General features: G+C 42.2%; 1 protein-coding gene across 8 annotated transcripts in view; it reads right to left on the reverse strand.

The window, feature by feature from the left end:
• CASC3 (CASC3 exon junction complex subunit) overlaps nucleotides 1–16,634 on the reverse strand; it is a 43,531-nt gene that overhangs the window by 23,386 nt on the left and 3,511 nt on the right. For all 8 annotated transcript variants that reach the window (XR_009154833.1, XM_058180199.1, XM_058180195.1 and 5 more), the window contains exons 2-9: nucleotides 16,587–16,614; nucleotides 14,580–14,617; nucleotides 13,706–13,861; nucleotides 11,620–11,771; nucleotides 10,874–11,050; nucleotides 10,036–10,724; nucleotides 2,297–2,361; nucleotides 1,876–1,987 (exon numbers count right to left, since the gene is read on the reverse strand). Coding sequence is in view for 7 of the 8 variants with exons in the window: in XM_058180199.1 (XP_058036182.1) it covers nucleotides 1,876–1,987; nucleotides 2,297–2,361; nucleotides 10,036–10,724; nucleotides 10,874–11,050; nucleotides 11,620–11,771; nucleotides 13,706–13,861; nucleotides 14,580–14,617; nucleotides 16,587–16,614 (1,417 nt within the window). In the remaining variant the exon portion in view is untranslated. The remainder of the gene's footprint in view (nucleotides 1–1,875; nucleotides 1,988–2,296; nucleotides 2,362–10,035; nucleotides 10,725–10,873; nucleotides 11,051–11,619; nucleotides 11,772–13,705; nucleotides 13,862–14,579; nucleotides 14,618–16,586; nucleotides 16,615–16,634) is intronic.

Below are 16,634 nucleotides of genomic sequence, written 5' to 3' on the forward strand. Positions count from 1 at the left end.
AATATAGTCATACAATGTAGCACTGGCAATCCCATCCATCCTTGTTGCTATTGTTAAATGAGGATTACGTGAGTTGTTAAGCAAGGACTACTGGGAAGAGATGGGAATCCAGGGAAGCAGGCCAGTAAGCTAAACTTATGTAGTATAAGTAGACAGGTGGATGTCATGAGTGAGTGCTATGGATACAGGCAAGTGAGAGAATGTCACGATGGGTGCTCCTGAGTGCAGGCAGGAAGGTGTCATAGGTAATGCTATGAAGCACAGGCAAGCAAATAGATCCTGCAGGCAGTTGCTGTGAAGTGCAGGCAGTGGATGCTGTGGATGGACACTTTGGAATACAGGTGGGCAAAAAAAAAGCAGCAGAAGTGAGAGGAAGTTGTGGGAATGACTTGTGACCTCCTGCTGCCTTCCCTATTCATTATACTTATGGAAAGCCAATAGGGAAGGTTGCAAATGGTTATCGTATGATTGTGGAACACTACAAATTTTAATTGCAGCTCAGTTTACAAAGCAACAAAATTGCATGCATGTGACTGCAAATCAGAAGACTGATTGTGAGTATATCTCATTCGACACTATCCTAACTTTGAACGAGTGAAACAAGTGGTCATAACCCAAAGAGTACCTGTAATTTGAACAGGACAGCATCATACATTCTATCAAATGTGTCAGATTAAAGGCAAGATGCAGATGAAATACATAAAAAATGATAATATTCTAAGTTTTAGAAATTAAACAGTTTTCTAACAAGGAGCAGGCTTCCAGAAATCCTTTTTCTAGCTTACAAGAGGCAAAAGCCCTTGTGGTTTAGAAAGAGTTCTTATTCAGTATCCAGTTGAGAGCTTCTTCACTTTCCCCATTTTCATATGTACTAACTAGCTGGATACCCGTACTTCGCTACGAAATTATGTGATTAGGCTTGATAAATCCACACAGCTTGAAAATTAATGAATAGTTATGATTGGTTTCTCCTCTCCCCTTCTCTCTGTCAGGCTTGCCCCAAAGAAGCCTATTGTCGTGTCCCACTCCTCCGCTGACGGCTGGGTCCGGGAAATCCGAATCAGGCGTGCCTCTGCAGCTCTGTCCAAAGTCCTAGCAAAGTCCTCAGAGCAGGCAGGAGACCAGTAAGTGACTTCAGCAAGATAAGTTTGACTTTTTGCCTGACTCAGAGACTGCCAGAAAGTAGCTCCTTTATATAGGCCATGGGGTGTGGCACCATGACTCAGCACTCATTAAGGCCTGCCCCTCCCTTCCCTCTGTAGCCTCCGCCTCTCCAATCTTCTGATGCGAGGGTCACACCAATCAGCTGTTCTTGGGAGTAAACCCTCCTCAGGCTCACCTGCTGTGGAGGAGGGGGAGGGGTCTAGCTGCTCCGTTTGCCTGGGCATGGAGTCAGGGCTGGGGCAGGGAGATTCTCCTTCTGCAGTTTGTGTGGGCATGGAGCCAGGACTGGGACCGGGAGGCATACATTCCTCAGTGTGCGGGAGCAGGTAAGAAGGCCCCGGCTGCTCTGAGGGCGGGCAAGACACAACACCTATCCTATCTTATCCCGTTCTCTCCCTCAGACTTGCTCCACAGAAGCCTCCCCTATCCTATTCTCTGTGGGGCAAGGCTGAGGGAGAGAAGGGGAGAGGAGAGGCCGATCGTAACTACTCATTAATTTTCAAGCTGTAAGTGTCAATTGATCAAGCCCGATCACATAGTTTCATAGCGAAGCACGGGTATCCAGCTAGTATATAGATATAATGGTACTTCTCTGAATAAGTCCTTCAGGTTTTTTTTAAAAGGTTAAGAAAATGATATGTAGTCCACAATACTACAAAACCCAATCCAAAACAGATATAAGAATCCTTTTAAGGAACAGTTTGCACTCACATGCATCATAGTAATGTCCTTCCATTATGCTTATATGGACTGGTGGAGCAGGTTCTGGAACAGGCCTCTGACGCTGTGATGAGTAGCGCTTTGCACGCCCAGCTTGAACCCCCTGGAAAAAAGCATAGCAATATCTAATTTCTTAAAATGTTGCCAGAGTGAAATCTTTTCCTTTATGATGAGCTTTGTTAGCCACAAAAGATCTTCTGATTATTAACAACTGTTTTCCAAAAACATTAAATGAAAGCTAGATGAATTTATTACAAAGGCCAGTATCCCACAAAGCTCAATTTGCTGGACTGATCCTGCTGCTTGATAAACACTTTCATTCCTTCAATGAAAAATTCTACAACTATCGTCTGCATTCCAGTTGCCAATCGAACCATCATTTCAGAAGCAAGTAAAATAAATGGAATGTTACCATGTCTTCTATCCTGTTGAACTGAGGGGGTGGGGCTGCTCCAATGTGCATCTGATTAGGCAAACCTATTAGGAAAGACAAAGGAGAAAGAAAACACCTATTATTCTTCAGCTTTACCTTTAAGAAAATTTTTAAAAATTTTAAGAGAGCAGGTTTGGAGAAGTCCTAGATAATATGAAAAAGGCAAATGCTGCTGATTCTGAGAAAGTTGTGCCAAAATCCTCCCATGCTGCCACATGGTAGGGAATAGTCCCAGGAGGAATAAGGCTGGGAATGTATGCCAAGAGTATATACTGTATTTTTTGCTCCATACGACGCTCCTGACCGTAAGACACACCTAGGTTTAGAGAAGGAAAACAAGGGGGGGAAAATCTGCCTCTGCCTCCCAGAGTCCATCCAGTATTTATCTGGCTAGCATCCTTGCAGCAAGCAGCCTAGTCAGCTGCCTCCTCCATATCTGCTGCCTCCCCTGGGGAACGCTGGATCCTTTGCAGCTGATTGGTGGTTGGATCAGCCTCCAGGAATATAGCCGATCAGCTGTTCCAGGCAGTGGGGATTGCTGCCGCCGTTCACTGCTTCTGCCTGCCACCCATATTTGCTCCATAAGACTCACAGATATTTCCACCCACTTTTTTTTTGGGGGGGGGGGAGAAACTGCATTTTACAGAGTGAAAAATATGGTACTCCCAGCAGGGTCATTCAAGTCACGCAAATCATCCCAGCTGCCCTGCTAAAGCAAGCCAAATTTGACAGCAGCAATATAAAAAGATGATGGAGGCAGATTATTATTTAAGTGACAGCAGCAAATTCATTTAAGAGATAATAGCATCATTCCATTCAGTGCAGAAGGCAGTGATAAACCACTTACATGTCTCAATAAGGAAACACAAATGAACAATGGAATAGTATCAGAATTTAAGATGATTGATATCTCAGATCAAATGTCATTCAACATTCTGTTGAGGAAGAACTAAGTGGACTTTTAGCCAGTAACTCCCTCTCAGCCCGATCTATCTCATAGGGTTATTGTTGTGGAGAAAATAGAAGGAAGAAGTACTATCATGTATGTTTGCTGCCTTGAGTTACTTATAAAAATAATAAAGGGATGGATGGATGGGAAACAGGCAGACAGACACCTAGATGTCGAGTTGCTGACTGTGCCATACAGGTAAAGAAATCTGAAACTTCAAAGAGAAAATTATATTTTCTGGAATGTAAAAAATGTAAAATGGAAACAGGAAAAGTATCAATTATACTTAGACATCAACAAATAAAAAAGGAATTTCATTGTTAGGAAGGATACAGCAAAGACATACAAGTTTATGATCAAAACATAACAGAAAATCAATAAGCTTTATGATGAAGTTCAATCTGAAATCCAAAAACATGCAAGTGAGATGTGACAATTTTGGTTGGAGAGCAAAATACCAAAAAAGGGAAATAATGAGAAAAATGTACTGAAATGGAAATGAAGTAGGAGAACAACTTACAGTTTCTTCTTGTCTTACAGCTACAATAAAACCTGATTGGGCACGGAAGGGGGGGTGCCCCTTGTTGAAATGTGCCCACCAGGCTTCCGTGCTTTTTTTAAAATTATTTATTTATTTATTTACATTTATATCCCGCCCTTCTCCGAAGACTCAGGGCGGCTTACAGTGTGTAAGGCAATAGTCTCATTCTATTTGTATATTTACAAAGTCAACTTATTGCCCTCCCAACAATCTGGGTTCTCATTTTACCTACCTTATAAAGGATGGAAGGCTGAGTCAATCTTGGACCTGGTGGGACTAGAACCTGCAGTAATTGCAGGCAGCTGTGTTTAATAACAGGCTTCTTACAGCCTGAGCCACACCGCGGCCCATCATCAGCCGAGGGCCCAGGGTAGGGGTGGAGGGGTGGCGGTTATTATTAATGAGGATCTGGGGCCGAGGGAGGTCACTGTATCACAGATAGCCGGATGTGAATCCCTCTTTGTGAAGTGGGGTCAGGGGATACAGTTGGGCTTGCTGATTATGTACCTGGCTCCTTGCGGCGTGACAGCAACCCTGCCCGAACTGCTGGATGTGATAGCCGGGATGGCGGTTGATACCCCTAGACTTATGGTTATGGGGGATTTCAACCTGCCATCGGTCGGTGAAGTATCTGTTGCAGCTTGGGAGTTCATGGCTTCCATGACGGCCTTGGACCTGACCCAGTTAGTTGATGGTCCCACTTACACTGGGGGAAACACTCTGGACTTGATTTTTGTCTCTGGACAGTGGTTGAATGATCTAGAATTAGGGGATTTAGTTATTCAACCCTTGTCATGGTCTGATCATTCGCTCCTTCGGGTGGACTTTCGATCCGCCATCCACACCGCAGGGAGACAGAACCGACTCGTTGGTTCCGTCCCAGGCGCCTGATGGACCCAGAGAGGTTTCTGACAGAGCTTGGGCCATTTCCTGAGGACCTGCTCACGGCTTGGCCGAAGAACTTGTCGCTGCCTGGGAAAGGGCGGTGGCGGGAGCCTTGGACCGTGTCGTGCCTTTGCGGCCTCTGACCCGGCACCGATCTCGACCGGCTCCTTGGTATTCTAGGAGCTGAGAGAGATGAAGCGCCGGAAAAGACACCTAGGGAGTGGTTGGAGGACCAACCGTTCTGAATCTGATCGAACACTAGTAAGGTCTCATATTCAGACCTACCTAGTGACGATAAGAGCGGCGAAACGGGAGTATTTTTCCACTCTTATTGCATCGGCAGATAATTGCCCAGCCGCCCTGTTTAAGGTGACCCGCTCCCTTCTTACTCAGGGAGCTAGGGAGGACCCCTTGCAAGGACGTGCTGAGGATTTTGGACAATATCTACATGATAAACTTGCTCAGATCCGGGATGGGCTGGACTCAGATTGGGTAGATTCGGGAGGGATGACGGAGATGGATCTTGAGGATGTCACCTGGGAGGAGTTCGATACTGTGGCTCCCGAGGATATGGACAGGATACTGCGGAGGCTGAATGAAACCACATGTTTATTGGACCCATGTCCTTCCTGATTGGTACTGGCCACACAGGAGGTTACACAAGGCTGGCTTCAGGGAATTGTTAACACTTCTTTGAGGGAGGGTGTCTTCCCTACCGCCTTGAAAGAGGCGGTGGTGAGACCCCTCCTCAAGAAGCCCTCCCTGGATCCAGCTGTTTTAGTGGACTATCGTCTGGTCTCCAACCTTTGTTTTGTGGCGAAGGTTGTTGAGAGTGTGGTGGCGCATCAGCTCCCTCAGTACCTGGATGAAACTGTCTATCTTGACCCGTTTCAGTCCGGTTTCCAGCCTGGGTACAGCACAGAGACGGCATTAGTCGCGTTGGTGGATGATCTTTGGAGGGCCCGGGACAGGGGTTGTTCCTCTGCCCTGGTCCTATTAGATCTCTCAGCGGCTTTTGATACCATCAACTATGGTATCTTGCTGCAACGGCTGGAGGGGTTAGGAGTGGGGGGCACCGTTTTTTGGTGTTTCTCCTCCTTCCTTTCTGACCGGTCGCAGACGGTGTTGGCAGGGGGGCAGAGATCGGCCGCGAGGCACCTCTTATGTGGGGTGCCACAGGGGTCGGTTCTCTCGCCTCTCCTGTTCAACATCTATATGAAGCCGCTGGGTGAGATCATCCATGGTTTTGGGGTGCGGTGTCACCTGTACGCTGATGATACACAGCTGTACATTTCCACCCCTAGCCAGGGGAGCTTTTCATCAGGTTCGCCTGATACGCCAGTTACGCCCCTTTCTGGATCGGGCTTCCTTATGCACGGTCGCTCATGCCCTTGTTACATCCCGCCTGGACTACTGTAATGCTCTCTACATGGGGCTCCCCTTGAAGGGTACCCGGAGACTCCAACTGGTCCAGAATGCGGCTGTGCAGGTGATAGAGGGAGCACCTTGTGGCTCCCGTGTAACACCCCTCCTGCGTAATCTGCACTGGCTCCCGGTGGTCTTCCGGGTTCACTTCAAGGTACTTGTTATCACCTTTAAAGCGCTCCATGGCTTAGGGCCGGGATATTTACGGGACCGCCTACTGCCACCATTAGCCTCTCACCGACCAGTGCGCTCTCACAGAGAGGGCCTCCTCCGGATACCGTCAGCTAAACAATGTCGGCTGGCGACCTCCAGGGGGAGGGCATTCTCTGTGGGGGCTCCTACCCTCTGGAATGAGCTCCCTCTGGGGCTTTGTCAACTCCCCGACCTCAGGTCCTTCCGCCGCGAGCTGAAGACGTTGCTGTTTCGAAGAGCAGGACTAGTGTGAACGTAGTTTTAAATTGGGGTTTTAAATCAGGGGTTTAAAACGGGGTTTTAAATTTGTATTTAAAAGTTTTAGGCCATCAATTGAATTAATTTTCTATTCTTTTTTGCTGTTTTATATGTATTATATGTTTTCTGTTGTTTTATTAGCTGTGAACCGCCCTGAGTCCTTCGGGAGATGGGCGGTATACAAATATAATTAATAATAATAATAACAACAACAACAACAACAACAACAACAACAACAACCACCCCAACGAAGCCGTTGAAGTGATGTCCCGGTGTCTGGAGGCTGTGCGGGTCTGTATGGGGAAAAACAGGCTCCGACTCAATCCTTCCAAGACCGAGTGGCTGTGGATGCCGGCAACCCGGTACAGCCAGCTGATTCCATCACTGACTGTTGGGGGCGACTCATTGGCCCCCACGGAGAGGGTCCGCAATCTGGGCGTCCTTCTGGATGCACAGCTATCCTTAGTAGAGCATATGATGGCCGTCGCCAGAGGAGCTTTTTATCAGGTTCGCCTAATACGCCAGTTGCATCCCTTCTTAGACCGGGATTCCCAATGCACAGTCACTCACGCCCTCGTAACTTCCCGCCTGGACTACTGCAATGCTCTCTACATGGGGCTCCCCTTGAAGAGCACCCGGAGGCTCCAACTGGTTCAGAATGCGGCCGCGTAGGTGATAGAGGGAGCAACTCGAGGCTCCCATATAACACCTCTCCTGCGCAGGCTGCACTGGCTTCCGGTGGTCTTCCGGGTGCAATTCAAGGTGTTGGTTATCACCTTTAAAGCGCTCCATGGCATAGGACCGGGTTATTTACGGGACCGCCTGCTGCTACCGGTGGCCTCCCATTGACCAGTGCACTCCCATAGGGAGGGTCTCCTCAGGGTGCCGTCGGCCAGACAATGTTGGCTGGCGACCCCCAGGGGGAGGGCCTTCTCTGTGAGGGCTCCAGCCCTCTTGAACGAGCTACTTCCAGGGATACTCCAACTCCCTGACCTCCAGACCTTCCATCGCGAGTTGAAGACGTTTTTGTTCCATCGCGCAGGACTGCCCTAATAGTTTTTAATGGGGGTTTTTATTGGATTTTTACAGTTCTTAGCCAAATTTGAATTAGTCTTTTAATATTTGTTTTTAATTTTTGTATCTGTTATTTTATCTGGCTGTAAACCGCCCTGAGTCCTTTGGGAGAAGGGAGGTATAGAAATTAAAATAACAAACAAACAAACAAACAAACAAATAAATAAAACCTATAATTTCAATTATTATTTATTGCGATCATAAGTCGAAGCACTATATGACCAGACTCAATTTTAGGCCCATCACATGGTCATTAATCCAGCATATCCAATGGGTATTTTTTGCTGTTTTCTGCTGAAAAACAGCAAAAAACCAAAACAAAACAAAAACTCCTGCAATCACATGACCACAGGACACTGCAACTGATTGCAAATATCTCCTAGTTTTCAAGTACTCAAAATGTAATCATATGACCATGCATGTGTGTGTAAAACTTGTATTTTTAAAGATAGGCCGTAAGTACTATTTTGAAGTTTGTCATAACTTTAAACGGTAGTTAAGCGACTGGTCATAAATTGAGAATTATCTGTATCTGAATGTACTTTTTTATTTCTAACACATCGTTCGAATAACCAAACAATGTCTGTCTGTCTGTGTGTATCAACTTAAAGTGATTGTATTATTGGCATAGGGAGGGAAGAGATCAGCTATAACAACAAAGATGTGGTCAAAGCCTACCTGTTTCCATAATATTATAGAAGATATATCAACCATTTTCAAGGAGAGCATCAGAAATTGCTCTGAAGTATTAAACCATATTAATAAGGAACCACAGAAATTGTGGGATGAATTCAAATAAGTTATTATGGTATAGATCTGGGGTATACCTACTGCCCACTTTTTTATCTCTGTTAGTAGTAAAATTTATTAACCGCCCACCGGTTCCACAGTAATGCGTTGCGTACCGTCGTCTGCGCATGCCTCTCGCATATCATGGATTGCGTTTGGGGGATGGGGGGCCGGCTACCAGCTCTGCTTGTCTGATACAGCTGGGTGGTGTGGGGACAGATGCGCGAGCTATTCTGGGATGAGGTTCCTTTGTTTGCACTCGCACTATAGCACCATTTAATTTCACTTACGTAACGTGAACTAAACTTATGCGCGGGTGATACAAATACCGGGAGAAGGGCGGTATACAAATTAAATTATAAATAAATAAATAAAAATAAAAAATAGTATATTTTCAGAAATTTAAATTGTCATGGGAAATTTTATGAAAACTTAATGAAAATGTTTTTAAATAATGCTATGAAAATTTTTTTAAAAGTCAATTAAATTAAAAAAAAGGAAAGTTCTTAGTATCGGACAAAACCCCTACCGTCCACCATGAAAGCTGGAATGCCCACTAGTGGGCGGTAGGGACCAGGTTGACTACCATTGGTATAGATGAATGTAAAAAAGATAGTCAAAAACCAAAAAATCTGAAGAAACCAAACTGAATGTCAGAACAAACTTTGGAAACTGCCAAGAAAGGAAGCCAAAACTAATCAGCACATCTCACATATGCCTGGGCACCCATCCCAATCTTGCCTTACACACTGTAAGCCGCCCTGAGTCTTCGGAGAAGGGCGGGATATAAATGTAAATAAATAAAAAAAAATCTATACTGTCCACCCATGCATGCTCTCTGCAGCATTTCTAGTACACTCCCTTCCCAACTCACGTGTCTTCCTCACACTTACATTTTTGACCTACACTCCCATGCACCCCCTTGCTCCCCATCTATCCAGCAGCAGTCACTTATTACCTGCCTATCGGCCTTGAAACTTCATTCTAGTTTTCCCATTGACATTTTTCCTGCAAGCTTACCTCAAGCAAAATAAATAGCAGGAATTCTGGGGAGGGAGGGAGGGAGGGAGGGGGGCAGGCTGGGAAAGGAGGGAAAGGAAGAGAGAAGGAAGGTAGGGGAGAGAGAGGGAGAGGAAAGCTTTGTTTCCCTCCCACAAGAAAACAGTGGGAAGTCAGAAGTTATACTTGCTCCCACTGATGTTTTGCCTACACGTTGTCATTCTGTTTCACTGTTTGGGTAAGTAAAGATCTCTGAAATGATGATCAAGAGAGGACAGTTGTCTAGTTTATATATATATTCTGTAAACAAAAGGGGCCGGAATAGCTCAGGCTGTTAAGAAGCCTGTTATTAGAACACAGTAGCCTGCAATTACTGCAGGTTCAAGCCCGGCCCAAGGTTGACTCAGCCTTCCATCCTTTATAAGGTAAGTAAAATGAGGACCCAGATTGTTGGGGGGGCAATAAGTTGACTTTGTAAAAAATATACAAATAGAATGAGACTATTGCCTTACACACTGTAAGCCGCCCTGAGTCTTCGGAGAAGGGCGGGATATAAATGTAAACAAAAAAAAAATATATTTTTACTTGCTTTAGCATATCACTTACCCTGTGTTGGTATGAACTGGGGTTGCCCTTGATTCCAGTTTTGTTCTGTCATATTCAACTGAGTCATGTCTTGCTCAAGACCATCCAGATTTGCTTCAACAGGTACCTCCCAATTACCAGTCTTTGCTGAAGGTGGTGATGGTATAATATCAGCAGTTTTTAATGGTGCCGGCATCAACCCTGATGGAGGTGGAACTTCATCTGCCAATTTTCCTGTCTCACCTGCTTTGTTCCGACTCCTTCTTGCCCGAGAATAGGATTTTTTTTCCACAGGCCTATCTGGCTGTGTTTGTAGAATATCTGCAGGTGGAGTTTGATTTTCCAAAACAACTTCTTCTTTTTTAACAGGGCTGTTTTGAACAGGTGGTATCTCAGATTTGGGAGAAGGATCTCTTGCTGGGATTGGATCTGATCGTCTGGCCCGATAACTGGTCTCAGGCTTTGATTGTTCATTGAAGCGAGGTGCATATTGACTACTTACATCCACAGCTCGATAACTTGGGCGAGTATCTTTATAGCCACTAGGTTTGGGAAATGCCCTTGGACTGGCCATCCGTCCTGTTCCCATTGAGTTTCGATTAATGAATGTCCGAGGTGCCACAGAAGTACTGTCTAGACTCTGATGTCGTGGTGGCTTACTTGGTCGTTCACTGGACCAATTGGATTCTCTTTGTGGTGGACTCCCAAATCTAAATGAAGAGGAGATGCTATTGATCAGAAATGAATGTTTTATGTTCGATTCATCTTCACAATTGTTCTTCTCTCAAGGTCAAAAAAAGAAATTCAAGCTCTACAATATTATTCCAAAAAGCACACAGACCCACTTCTACAAATTCACCTTGGTTTGCGCACCCTCCTGGGTTTGATGTCATCAGGGTTGTGTGCAGAGCGGATATCATAGCCATAAAGAGCAATTAGCTCTTGTCTGGATTTTGGTGCCTGCTCATCTTCTCGAAATTTGTCATGTTCCCACCGTCCTTCATCTTTCCACAATTTACGCTGGCGACCCTTAGGTCTTGTATACCAAAATAAAGAAAAACAATTAAAATTAGAACAATTGGACTGGTATGTGGGGGTACCAAAACGTTTCGAGACTGCTGCTCTATACCATAGTTGTAACAGTGAACTAAAGCCAGAGCCATTAAAAATATGATTCCATAAGGGAAAATTTAGAACAAAACCAAATCCTTGGCAATTTTTTTAATAAAAAAATCTTCATAAACTTCAGAAAGGCCATTATGTTTCTCAAGAAAAAAGATAACTCATCTGGGAAGACTTTACCATGAGAGACAAAGGAAATAGTTGTGTCTGTAAATTAATACCTTCTTAGAGCTGTACTCCTACTCATGGCTGCCCAAAGTCAATTAATCATCCAATAACTATTAAAAGACTGAGAGTGGGTTGCATATTTTCTTTCAGTTTCATTATTTTACTATATAACCCACAGAATGAGACAAAATTTAAAAGCTAAAATGTAATCCTCTTTAGTGGTTTGTGTATCTTTTTCTGTTAGCAGCCAGTTGTGCCCACAAGTAAAATGTTCCTGCTTATGAATTCTTTCTACAATTGTTGCCTATCACCTACCGGACTTCCTCTTCCTGGGTTTGTCCACGGAGGTCATGCTCAAAGAAAAGACCTTTACGAGGTATGTATGCTGGGTTCTTCCGGTCTTCATCATCATCTAGATGCTTAGGAAGTTTTTTACCAATTTTGTTTTCAACTTGTTCAGTGCTTTCCTAAAATGAGAGAAATCAAACACTCACTGACCTATTAAAAAACCACCAATATCCCAGAAACCATGGTTTTCTTTACTAAAAATTTGATTGATCAGGTGCTATGATTATGTATACTGGATAGACAAGTGAGTGGGGATTATTACAGGTATTACAGGTAGCCCTTACAGTCATTTGTTTAGTGGCCATTCAAAGTTACAATAGCACTGAAAAACCTGACTTATAACCGTTTTTCACTTATGACCATTGCAGCATCCCATGGTCATGTGATCAAAATTCGTCTGCTTGGTAACTGGTGTGTATTTATGATAGTTGTAGTGCCCCAGAATCATGTGATCATCTTTTCCAACCTTATGACAAACAAGTCAGTGGGATAGCCAGATTCACTTAACAGCTGTGTTCTTAACTGCAGCAAGTCACATCGTAAAATGGGGCAAAACTCATGTAACAATTGCCTTTTTAGCAACAGAAATTTGGGGCTCAACTGTGGTTGTATGTCAAGGACTACTTGTACCAAATATAAATCAATCACCATAACATTTTAAAATATCTTTGAAAGTACTAATATGAAAAAAATATTAGTCATGTAAAAGATAAGTACCCGATTTATAAAGCTAAATCAATAATTGAGTTCATATTTCAATTATGCTAGAAAATGGTAATATTCACAAGGTTGTAGATGATGAAATATGTGTCACGATAGGAGGATTAATGTGTAGTCAATTAAAACAAGTCCTCTTAAAAAAATATATACACCTTTGTTTATAGATATTAGTGAAAACTAATATTTAAGCAATATAGATCATTCTCAACGATGTAATTAAGATTGGGTTTTCTATCACTAAATGATATGATTGTAAAGTATAATGTCCTATGACTGCATCGCTTAGTAATTAAATTCTTGGCAGTTTCCATTGCCACTGTTAACCAAATCCCAGTGGTTAGCTGAGGACACATCCAATCAGACATCTTGGTCCCTCCCAGCTCTAAGCCTCGGTGAGGCAACTCTCCCCACCAACGTAACTTCTCCTATCTCTGTCCTCTTGGCTCCTGTGCACAGTGGGCACTCCTTGGTGGCAGTAGCAGAGCCAGCACTAAGGCTGAACCAGAGGTCCAAAGCTTTCAGCAATCTCAGTAAGCCAGAACGATCCCCAAGCCTTTATCCCAGCAGTATCAGCGCTGCTACCAAATGTCATCTCAAGCTCCATGCACAAAGTCCCAGCCAGCTCCACCACCACCATGCATTCCACCTCTGCAATGCCCAGTGAATATTTGCTGTCTTTTTCCTCCTGCTGAGGCGCACCCAGCTGGCCATATTTGTGACAGAGAAGGGGGGAAGATAGGCGGGTGGGAAAGTTGAAACACCCCTGTGGGGGGTAGACTGTCAACCACACAAATTTTGAACACATTATCACGAGAGTAGTGCAATAACCATAATTTTAGGAACCAGGCATCAATACCTTTCATTCAGTGTGATTCTAACTCCAATAGTTGCTGAATGAATGGTTGTTAATCAAACACTACTTTTAATTATACATAAAATATGAATTACAATATAAATTGATAAAAATGAGAAAAGTTGCATTGAACTAAAATGAAAAATGGTGAAAAATAATGAATGATAAAAATAATGGAGAAGTTTGATTAAATACACTGCTCATTATTATTTAAGTTTTATTGCTACTACACTAAACCAAGTTAGCTCTTCTTTTTAGCTACAAATATCAGAAACACAGAATATTGCTTATAAAATTCTTACAAAACTACTTGTTTAGAATGCAACTCCAAGTAAGAGGAAAATAATCTAGTGAAATGTGATGACTTAAAAATAGTTTTTTTCATTCTATGACCATAATATTTTGCTATACAATACAAATACATATTTTAATTTCTACTCAAGAAATTAATACTTAAGCTCAAAATTCAGCAAAACATACCTGCCCATCCCCACTCTGCCTTTCACCTGCAACTGTGCCTTTTGATTCTGGTTTCTCATCCCCTTTGTCTGCTTTTGTTCTCAATTCAGTGTCATTTCTGTCCCGCTTTAAGTCCATTTTATTTGTTTCTTCTTCACTGTATTCTCCTTCCTCAGCCTAAAACAAACATCCAATTTGGTTCAGTTTAGCGGGAATGGAGAATAACAAATATTTTGTCTATACTTACACTATGCAAGGCTGTATGTTATACTGGATGTAATTTAATACCTTTTTTTAATATATGCAGAAACAAAGCACACATCCAAAGCATGCATTTCTAACCCATATACGTGCAAGAAACACAAAAACCTAAATGTTGCTAAGTAAAAGAAAAATATACTACACAGCGTATATCCCAAAGGTATCTTTTCAAAAAGTAATCGGACTTTGATTTTCCTTGACGTCGTTTCACTTCTCATCCACGAACCTTCTTCAGTTCTGACTGAATGGTAAAGGATAGAAGGATATTCCATATCATTCCTTATATTTCTTACAGTCATCTGGTCATTAGTATTCTTTCTGAGAGTCATTGAGGCCACTTTGAGATTTATCTGTGCTCTCAGGATCACCTGAATAATACAAATCGGTGTGGAACCTTCTTGGAACTGCTGAAATATGAATGACCTGAATGAATGAGTCCAGACATACAAAGTGTATATAAAAAGGAGCTGAATGGCTTTTCGTGATAAGAAAGTAAATATTTCATGTCCTGATTTGTCCAAAGGCACTTATTAAACCAAGTCTCTAAATCTATCAAGCAAGTTTTAAAAAACCTAACAAACTGCTGTTACATATTCATGCACATTATAAAATGATGTGTATGACCTCAACTTACCTCAGAATCCTCAGCACTTTCATAATCAGAGAGAACAGCTAAAAATAAAGAGTTGTTTGAGGTGAAAAACATCTTCCAAATGCAATGTTTTAAAGGCTTAATTCCCATATTTTCTCCCAAACATTTCTTTCCTATCCTCCAAATCCATTTGCAACTGTATTACCCATTCCTTTTTGATCACATATAAAATCTTGTTTTATCTTTGGTTCATCCATCTAATATTGCTTGTTTTGAATATTCCATCTATCACAAATCGTTTTTTCTGTAAAGCTTAACAAATACAAAATATTGCTCCTCTGCATCTATTTCAGGGAAAACTACAGCACTAATTCATTGACTAATACATTTTTCCTTTTAACATTAAATCCTCTTCCAAGAACTCTGCACTAAATTGTTCATCCTTCCCATGGGGGCTATCTCTTCACAGATTCTTATATTTGTTTCACGTTTGTTTTTGAATCCTTTCTAAACTCATTGTCCATATGTACAAAATATTGGTCTTCATCATCCATGATCTTTTACAATGTTAATTCCTCCATATAGAATAGAATAGAATAGAATAGAATTTTTTATTGGCCAAGTGTGATTGGACACACAAGGAATTTGTCTTGGTGCATATGCTCTCAGTGTACATAAAAGAAAAGATACATATCTATTTATTGATACACTGATCCTTTATTCAATTTTTCTAACTTGCTGTTCAGTATGACTCCAGAACTCTTGTTTCTCCCTCTCTTAAAAATAATCTTATCTATGAAATACTTTTGTTTTCTGCTTTTTCTCTAGATTCTTGCTCATTATGCCTATTAAGATCTAATAACGAAGTCTAACTGTATGAGTGTACAAACTAGTCCTTTTCCAATGCCAATCATTTTGAATAAAGTTATGCAACTTTCTTTGGCAAGATGCTAAAAAAAGTGGTGTTTATCTAACTACTGGTATCAGTAAGCTTGGAATAAGATAATTATTCTAAGCACACACAGAAAGAAGGCCATTTGTGAGCCTCCTCCAAGGATGTCTGCAAAATGGGGATCGACTCCAAGCTTTCAGTTCCAAGGTCCTTTAGAGCAGAGAGAGCTCACCGTGGAGCCAAAAAGGAACAAGGGGAACCTGAAACGTTGGACCCAGAAGAAAGGTGGAGGGGCGAAGAGATTGCTTTACTGATCTTGAGAGAAAAAAAACCCAAGGCTGGCCAAAGCAAGAATGGACCAGTACAAAGAACATCAAAATGCCTCTCATTCCCCTCATTTGGGGTGGGCGAATCATTTCAGTATGATTTCAGATGTGAAGATACCACAGAAAGGCTGTTAGCTGCCCTGATATATTTTTTTTAACTATGTGGCAGTTGGAGCAGTGTTGTGTTGGTTTTTCTGAAATTTTCAATGGTCTTTGACAGTACTGATCATGGATACTACTAGAGTGGCTCAGCGAGTTAGAAATTGGAGCCACAATGTGGTGATGATTTCATTCCTGCCTGCAGAACTATCTAAAATAGCAGTGGAAAGTTTTCAAGAAACTTGTGATGGGACTCTCATATGTTTCCATTTTCCCCCTCTTTGTTCAAGTGGGAACATTTATCCAGAGAATTGGAATAGAGTGTCATCAGTATGATGATAACATTCACCTTCATCCTTCTTTTCCTGGCCTTAGAGACAATAACAATTATGCCAAGCTGTAGCTGGTGTCTGAACTGCCTCAATGATCCATGTTGTTTACAATTATATTATTGCAGCATAACCATCTTGAAGAACTGCAGCCTTCTATGGTAGCCAAACAACAATGTGGAATATTGTAAAATAACAAACCTATGCCCTGGTAATTGATCATATATTGCTTCCAATGCTAACAGAAATATTAGACATACAAAAAGTCTTATTACCAAAAATGGAGGGGTAGAATAAGAAATACTGATTTGCAACAAATATTTTATGATTTCAAAAACATTGCTACGTAATTATTTTGTATTTCTAGCAGCAATAACTACTGTTAAAAGCTACTATCACTTACCATGTCCTTCTATGCCATCTTCACTTTCCTGTTTTGAGAGAGAAAACA

This window comes from Ahaetulla prasina, chromosome 4, assembly GCF_028640845.1.
Source record: "Ahaetulla prasina isolate Xishuangbanna chromosome 4, ASM2864084v1, whole genome shotgun sequence".
Taxonomy (NCBI): Eukaryota; Metazoa; Chordata; class Lepidosauria; order Squamata; family Colubridae; genus Ahaetulla; species Ahaetulla prasina.